Source organism: Bison bison, unplaced genomic scaffold (assembly GCF_000754665.1).
Source record: "Bison bison bison isolate TAMUID 2011002044 unplaced genomic scaffold, Bison_UMD1.0 scf7180017864388, whole genome shotgun sequence".
In the NCBI taxonomy this organism is placed as follows: Eukaryota; Metazoa; Chordata; class Mammalia; order Artiodactyla; family Bovidae; genus Bison; species Bison bison.
Genome location: NW_011494960.1, coordinates 6,308,313 through 6,316,681, shown reverse-complemented (window position 1 = coordinate 6,316,681; position 8,369 = coordinate 6,308,313). Strand labels below are relative to the sequence as shown.

General features: G+C 39.8%; 1 protein-coding gene across 3 annotated transcripts in view; it reads right to left on the bottom strand.

Moving 5' to 3' along the window:
* The window catches only part of HPS5 (Hermansky-Pudlak syndrome 5), a 43,991-nt gene that overhangs the window by 17,576 nt on the left and 18,046 nt on the right, over positions 1-8,369 (bottom strand). For all 3 annotated transcript variants that reach the window (XM_010858448.1, XM_010858447.1, XM_010858449.1), the window contains 6 exons: positions 6,020-6,108; positions 4,747-4,925; positions 3,729-3,887; positions 2,975-3,161; positions 2,185-2,308; positions 1,204-1,353 (listed from right to left, as the gene is read on the bottom strand). In XM_010858448.1, the coding sequence (XP_010856750.1) occupies positions 1,204-1,353; positions 2,185-2,308; positions 2,975-3,161; positions 3,729-3,887; positions 4,747-4,925; positions 6,020-6,108 (888 nt within the window). The remainder of the gene's footprint in view (positions 1-1,203; positions 1,354-2,184; positions 2,309-2,974; positions 3,162-3,728; positions 3,888-4,746; positions 4,926-6,019; positions 6,109-8,369) is intronic.

The following is an 8,369-nucleotide window of genomic DNA, read 5'->3' as shown; positions in this document are numbered from 1 at the left end:
AGAGGTTCAATCCTTGGGTCAGGAAGATTCCCTGGAGAAGGGCATGCAACCCACTCCAGTATTCTTGCCTGGAGAATCCCATGGAGAGAGGATCCTGGCAGGCTACAGCCCATGGGTCACAAAGTTGCTCACACAACTGAGCAACTTAGCACAGCACACAGGCAATCAAGATCCCCAAGGAGGTAGTATTCGCCTTAGGAAACAGGGGAGAAAATACTGCAGGTGGGAGAAAATACTGCAGGTGGGAGAAACGCGTGAAGAAAAGCAGTGAGGTGTCCACACCCAGGTCTCTGACAGGACTAGAATTTCAAGTGCTTAGAAGGATGTGGCTAGAAATGAGGCTGGAAAGGTGGGGTCAGATCAGACCGAGGGCTGCCTTAAATACAAATGCCACAGCACTATCTGTACTTCTTTCTGATATTTATATATATGGTTTCATAACTAAGCTACTCTAAAGGTAACACCCTTTTATCTCATCTGTCTCCATGGGTCCGTGGAGTCTATCTCAGTTCCTGGTGATGCTGAGCTTGTGTATTTCCAATGCCCAGATCACCTGAACTATGAGAAAAAGCAGAGAAAAGATAAGATACACTGTGCCAGTCCAAGAGCTCTGCTGCAACTCCACCACACAAGGACTATGCCACCAGCATATCACTGGAAGATACACAACATCAGTGCCAAAGCTCTTTTCTTACAGGCCAGAGAGCACTACTCAGCAACATCACGGTGCTAGGCAGAAGCAGAATCAGAACAAGGCCTAGATGCTTGGTCATCCTATTCTAATACAGCTTTGTTAACACCCTAGACATTTGAAGAGATCTGGAGGTGAGGGAAGTTGTTCAGGGGAAAGATAGAAGAAGCGCTCAATTAAAATTCTGTCTCAGGAATTCCTTCCTAGCGCTCCAGTGGTTAGGACCCTCTGCTTCCACTGCAGGGGACATGGGTTTGATATCTGATCAAGGAACTTAAGATCCTGCATGCTGCACAGCACGGCCACCAAAAAAAAAGATCTGTCTCAACAGACTTGCTACTGGTTGATGTAATTTTCTAATACTTACTTTGCAGGATTTACAAAGCTACACAATCTACAATGGAGAGAGTTACTGTGTGCCTTCTTCTTTAAAAAAAAATGTAGTTTACGGTTCTCTTCAAACTACAACTATGTCCTCTAGAATTTGCACAGATTTCTCGGCAACAACTTACTCAATGTCTTCCTCCTTTGGGCAAGTGACTGGACTCACATCCTCTTCACAGGACTGCTCATCACCCCTAGGTTCTTGTCTCACTTTCAGATCAGGGCTTGTATGAAGGGTGCCAATCTTCTCAGTAGTTTTACGCACAAAGCTGGAAACACTGGAGGTCAAATACCAATAAACTACCATGAAAAAGGTCTCATTACTGCCAAGAATGAAAATTTCAGTACACGAGTTCTCTACGTTCTCATTAGTCTCTGAAGGGAACTGGGACTTACTAACAAGACTGTTTATTACAACTTCCCTAATCAAACTACAATTTCACATTAGGCCCACATAAATTTTATTACGTAAAAAGGATGCACATCATTTACTAAACTACTTTGATTCAGCCCTAAAGAAAAGGTCTTTAATTCCAGCTGTGCCTACAATGTTTCTGCATGTGATCATCCTAAGCCATAGAATTTCTTCATGAAACTCAGCTGCTAACTTGTCACATTTATCCTTCTTGGAAAGCAAATATGTATCCAGTAGAACTCAGATTAGCAGCCCTGGCACAGTGTCTTCTCTTTCATGGTCAATCCCAGGCCCACAGAGTAGTTAGAAAGATTGCTGAGGAGTCTCCAACTCTGAGCCCAAACTGAGAAATGATGAAGAAATAACTAATGCTATGTGGAAACTTTTCCTATCAGGGATGAGGGGAAAAAAAGATTTTTAAACTTTGGCTCAGTCTGGTGGGGAGGGTAGGGATGGGAAACACATTTGTAACAACTCAAATATCCAGCTACTCAAACAATCTTGAGGGTAGTTGCATTCCCCAAAATTGAAATGAGAAGTTAACAACTTCATATAACAGGCTATATGAGGAATAACCTAGTTACTTCCTTTTAAGACGTTTAAAATGTCTTTCTTCTCTCAGCACAGACATGCCTAATATGACAACAGAAGTAAAACCAGAAATGGGATTAATTGGCAAGACTAATAAGCTTACCTCTCCTTGACAACCTGAAGAGACACAAGAGGAGATGGAGAACGAAATGATAATGGAATGCCGAAGGGGAGAAAAGTTTCACTTTTATCCGTCTCAAATGTCACTGATGCGTGAGAAACATTATCTGGATGAATGGAATCAGGGAAAAGAAACAAAATCTAATCACACAAAGAGTGTTTTAATCTTTAAAGAAATTCTGAAATGAATAAACCAAAGGAAATAAAAGATTCAATGTCAAAATCACAACTGACCCAAATACAAATGAGTGGAACACAGGTTTACAAGATGCCCAAGATGGTCCACATATAAAACACTCAGACAGGTACCTTAGTTTTTCCTACTAACCCTGAATCCCCATAGTCATAAAGGAAGTTTAGAGTCTCTATTAATCTCTTCTCAAGAGTTCGGCCACAGGAATACTTGAACATCGAAAAGTGAAGGCAATGACCCCCAAAACTGTAGTAATTTTTCATTCCTAATGAAAAATAATTCGGTTAGTCAGGATAAAATTGTTCTACTCTTTTGGTTAATGACTTCCTCTCTTAACCTTTCCCGCACTTTAATACAAGATCAAAATTAGGAACTTTACAAAATTTAGCTTAAACACAAGAGGGAAAAATTCCAGCTAAACATAAACCCATTCCTCTAATGGTGAAGAGATCAGTAAGTCTGGATGGAAATTCTATCAACTTAATAAAAATTATTAACACCTTGTAGAGGAAAAAAAAAGAAGCCACAGACAATAACTGCTTCACATCAGCAATCAATAAAAACGCTTTCCTTTCCTCACCTTCACTTCCCTGGGAGCCACAGCAATGATCTGGCTGGTCCTCTTCTTGATGTGAGGCAAATTCTTTAAGTCTCTCATCTTCGGAGAGTGTCTGGCTGTGAAGGGAACAAGAGTCTTCATCTGACTGACTGCCTCTTCTACTATTAATGATACGATAAATACCAGAGTCCAAGATGCTGAAACTTTCCTAAAAAGAAAAAGAATTAAAGAAAAATTAAAATGTTTATAACACGATATAGCTCTTTTAAGGAAAAAATCAACACTAAAAGCAACAGGTCATTAATGACAATTATGGCTTATTAGAACAAAACAGTGAGCAAGGTCTCGGTCCCTCTCACATGCCTGCAGCATCATGAGACCAGATTTCTCTGGCCAGTCTCCACAAAGCCTGGCAGTGAGAATGAGGATTAAACAAGACAATCCTGAGCTGCTCTGAGACTCAAGCTAACATGAAGCATCTGAAACCACATACTAGGGGCAGTTTAACTTGTACTGGAGGTTACATAATGTACATTTTCAAACAACATATAATAAACAATGACAAAACAAAATGCAGCTCTAAGACACACACAAAGAAGTGCTTCAGAGAGCTGTCCAGGAGCTGAAAGAAAGCCCCCTCTTGACACCCACCGCCTCCCCTCCAGTACAAACACTGGAAAGAAGCTAAGTTTTGGGATCCTGGAAATAAGTGAGAACAACCTAATGGAGAACGTCTCACTATACAGCAAAACCCTTTGAAAGTGTGAATACTTACATGTGATGAAATGGAGCTTCTTCTACTGCTACAGGCTGAATCCAAAGGTTCCAATTTTAAGATCAACTCTTCCAGTTGGGAAATTAGATCACCATAGGTTGTTAAGTCTAGCTGAGATTTCAAGTGTTCCAATTTATCTACAGTTAAAGTTTTTCTTCCCTAATAAAAATGACAAGTAGAAACCCAGTAGGAGAGCTTTCCATTTGTAACTAATTCCATATTCAAATTGCCAATACATTGACAGAGGTCTAACATAGAACATAAAACCTCAAAGGTGTTTTAAAAGGGCTTTAAAAGCTAGTAAAAGACTTAATGAGAATTTTCTTAGGAATTAAGCATTTAATTAAGAGTTACTGCACACATAATAATTTCACTTAAAACAAGACCTGAAACTAAAATAAATTTGTGGGTAAATTTTATCTTGGGGCTTGCCTGATGGCACAGATAGTGAAGAATCTGCCTGTAATGTAATGTAAGAATCTGCCTTTGATCAAGACCCAGGTTTGATCCCTGGATCAGGAAGATCCCTTGCCTGGAGAATTACATGGACAGAGGAGCCTGGAGAGCTACAGTCTGTAGAGTCACAAAGAGTAGGACATGACTAAGTGACTAACACACACACGTTCGGTTTTTCTCGCCCCCACTCCCCACTCCACACTTACAGGTCATGCTTCCTTTCGGGATTTATTACTGCTTAATCTGCAAGCTATTGTGCTGTTCACAGTTGCTCAGTTGTCTCCGGCTCTTTGCAACCCTATGAACCATAGCCCACCAGGCTCCTCTGTCCATGGGCTCTTCCAGGCAAGAATACCAGACTGGGTTGCCATGCCCTTCTCCAGGGGCTCTTCCCAACCTAGGGGTCAAACTCACGTCTCCTGCATTGGCAGATGGATTATTTACCCCTCAGCCATCTGTGAAGCCCCCTGCAGACTAATAAATACAAGCAACTGTGTAGCATAATCCCGCAAACCAGAATGATCTTAACAACCCAGATGAACGTGTAAGCTCTCTGACTCACTCTGCTGGCAATGACAGAATTTTGGAAAAGACAGCAAGTTCGAGCAGCCAGGTTCCACAGGCCTCTCCTTAGCAGACGTTCCACACAGCGCTCCACAGACAACAGGGAGAGATGCGAGACCTTCCCATTCAGGTGCAGACAGAACAGCTCATTCTTGCAAACAGCCACATCCTGAATATCTACAAAAACCACAGGGGTGAACATGCAGGATGCTGACCAAATATTTCTTTTCCGTTTTTGTGACTGGATGAAATTATTCTAATAAATTCATTTTATACGGTTTGGTTTGATCGAATTTCACCTCTATTTTTATATTTTCATTTCAATGAGAAAATCATATTTTCGACACTATTCTAAAAAGATCAAGAATAAGAGGAATACCTGTCTGATCTAAAACCCTATATTTAAAAATGCTATTTTTTTTGTGAAAAGAAGGGCACTTTAAAAGAGGACACTTCTGAGACCAGACTATCACATTTCTGAGAGTAACAAATTTGATGTCAATAAACAGACTTTAACACATATGTAAATCAACAAACTGTTCCTAAAAAAATACCTGTCTTGGCAGAACATTATGAAAGAATAAAACACTAGTTTTCACAGGAGACCCTCAGGAAACTTAATTCACAAGAAATCAATGTTGATCAGATCATGAGATAATGGTTTCTTTATCTTTTTAATGTTTTTACAAAGTACAAAATGATCCGTAAGTCAAGATACAATCTCTGGGCAATCATACTAAAAATGCTAGATTTATTTCCTCCGTTTCTGGTTTAAACCAGAAGAATACAACGACTGATAGTCTTTGCCTCAGCCACATAAAATAGTTATTGTTCCCACAAGGACTTTTTGAATTCCCCCCTCCCCTGCCCTCCGCCCTGTTTTTTGCATACGAGGAGTGTTTATTAACTCAGGGATTCCCCAATACATCAACCCCAAATTATTAAGCCACAAAACAGGAGTTAAAGCAAGATTTCTAACAGAGGTAAAGGTTAAGGGTAAGTAGAAGGGGAAAATTAACCCATTCAACCCTTAGCAGTGGTTGCTAATACTTAAGAGAAAGTTTTATTTAAAATAACTAACTACAAATTCACAAATGTATACTTGGGAAGTACCTTATGATGGAATATACCTATGATGTTAATCTTTAAAAGAAATGTCACCTCGTTCTACTTTCTACTTCTTACACTGCAAGAGAATCCTCCTACAATAACTAAATCTTTCAGAAGCATGCAATTAAAAATTATATAAGGAAAAAAAAAAACATAATTACCTTTGACTTCACTCCAAAGAAGAACTTGAACATTCTGAGGAATGAAAATATAAATTCCTCTTTCTGTCCAAGTCAGCACACAATGCTCACTGCAAAAAAACATGGAAGAGCTCAAGAGAATTCTAGTTTGCTTGGAATCAGAAGTTTATAATTCCCTCAATTCAGACCCTCACATTAGCTATTAAAAGCAAGATCTGCGTATACAGAGAAAACCCAACAGCTAATTCAGCTAATCATGTCCTATCACCTCTTTTTTGTATGTGACAAGAGCCCACTGAAAGATATCATAACATGATGCCAAAATGGGAAAAATTCAGATACACTAAATACCTTCTACAAAAATAAAAGGCTGATGTTTGTTAAAATAGCTAAACCTCCCATATCTGGTATGACAGGGGCCCATTTAAAAGAAAGACTAAAGATAACATTTTATCATTCCTCACTGCTCTGGTGAGCTACTTTTAGGGAGGGAAATACTTTGATGTCCTTAGTTTTATGTGGGCAATAAAAGGTTGAAAACTCCCAGTCAACTCTGGGAGTTTTTGTTTGTTTGTTTATTAAAGGCTATACCTGTATTATCTAACCTTGCAGCAACTCATCAAGGTAGAAGCACTATTCCTATTTTGTAAAAGAGAGAAACTGAAGCCCGGAGAGATAAATAATATGTCGAAGGCCATTTAGCATGAATATACAAGAGTCCAAATTTATCCCAAGGAGTCTGGGTCCAAAATCTGACTTTTTTCTCCACACCTCATAGAATCTACTGCTACCCTCACTGATCCTCAATGACCCACCCACTGTTATCTGGAATCCTGAACATTCCACTTATCTATAGTCTTGAAAGGTCACAGATTTTCTAGCTGCCAAACCCAATAACCTCCTTCTTCATTTTCCTTCTTGAGCCCCAGCAGGGGCCAACCCTGCATATTGTCCCTTCCTTCCTGAGTCTCACTTCCTAGACTCTGGACACTGCTTCATCCACCTCCCTTCCCAGTCCTCTGGTACTCTCCATCTTGGCTCATTTCCTTCTATACTCCTTTGCTCATGTATCTCATTTACTCTCTCCAGGCTGCTATGGCTTTTTTATACACCACCAGTAATCCCTACTTCTCGTTCCTGGTCAGAGCTTTCTCCATATATAACATTCTCACCCTAACCACCTCTCAAGGATTAGCAGCAGCTTTACTCCCCTTTGAAATCCTCCGCGACAGTTCTCAGCCATCGCTCACAACTCTTACTTTTGATTGCTGTTAAACATTTTCTAGAAATAAACTATATCTCTCCAAAAATTATGATCTTGAGAACAGGGACTTTAATTTCGTTTATGCCTCCAAGTGCACTACAAATGGTAGGTACCAGGTGGTTACAGAACCAAGAGTGATATTTAACAGGAACTGGGTCATCACACAAATATTCAACATTTTGCCAATATAAGATCAGATCACTGTCCCTACAGAAAAGTAACCTTTGTCAGAAAGAAGAAAGAAATCATCAGAAGCATAGTTAAAACTAAAATTGGAAGGTTGCCTTTAGGAGCCAGAGGGGAAAAAAATCAGACCAGAAGATCCTGAATACAGAGATACAGGATCACGGTTTTGATACTGAACTTCATACTCAGGTTGGAAAAATTCCATAAAAATAGGTATGGGCTGGGGCAGAGGAGGACTTAAGAGCTAAGACTTTGTCATTTATACAGCCTTCACCCCCTTATAATAAACAGAAAGCGACACAAGCCTAACAACACTGTTTAAAAAGTTAAAGAAGGGAGGGATTTCCCTGGTGGTCCTGTGGCTTAGACTCCATGCTCCCAATGCAGGGGCCCCAGGTTCAATCCCTGGTCAGGGAGCTAGATCCACATGCACAACTAAGAGTTCACATGTTGCGACGCAGAAGCCTGCAATTTGGATCAAAGGCCCTGCGTCCCACAATTGGACCCAGCACGGCCAAGTAAATAAATACAATTCTTTTTTTAATTTTTTTAAGTTAAAAACAGGAAAGTGATATCAGTGTACCCAAAAGGAAATTAAGTATACAAATTTGCTTCCTTGTGGGATTTCCCCATGGGATTCATGGGTATAGCAGTGAAAGTTATCATGACACAAATGGGGGGAAAAAGTAACAACAAGTCCTCTTACTGATTTTTTTATTTAGTCATTATTTGAGAACTTTCATGGCAGATAGATGGGGAAACAGTGGAAACAGTGGAAACAGTGTCAGACTTTATTTTGGGGGGGGCTCCAAAATCATGGCAAATGGTGATTGCAGCCATGAAATTAAAAAACACTTACTCCTTGGAAGGAAAATTATGACCAACCTAGATAGCATATTCAAAAGCAGAGACATTACTTTG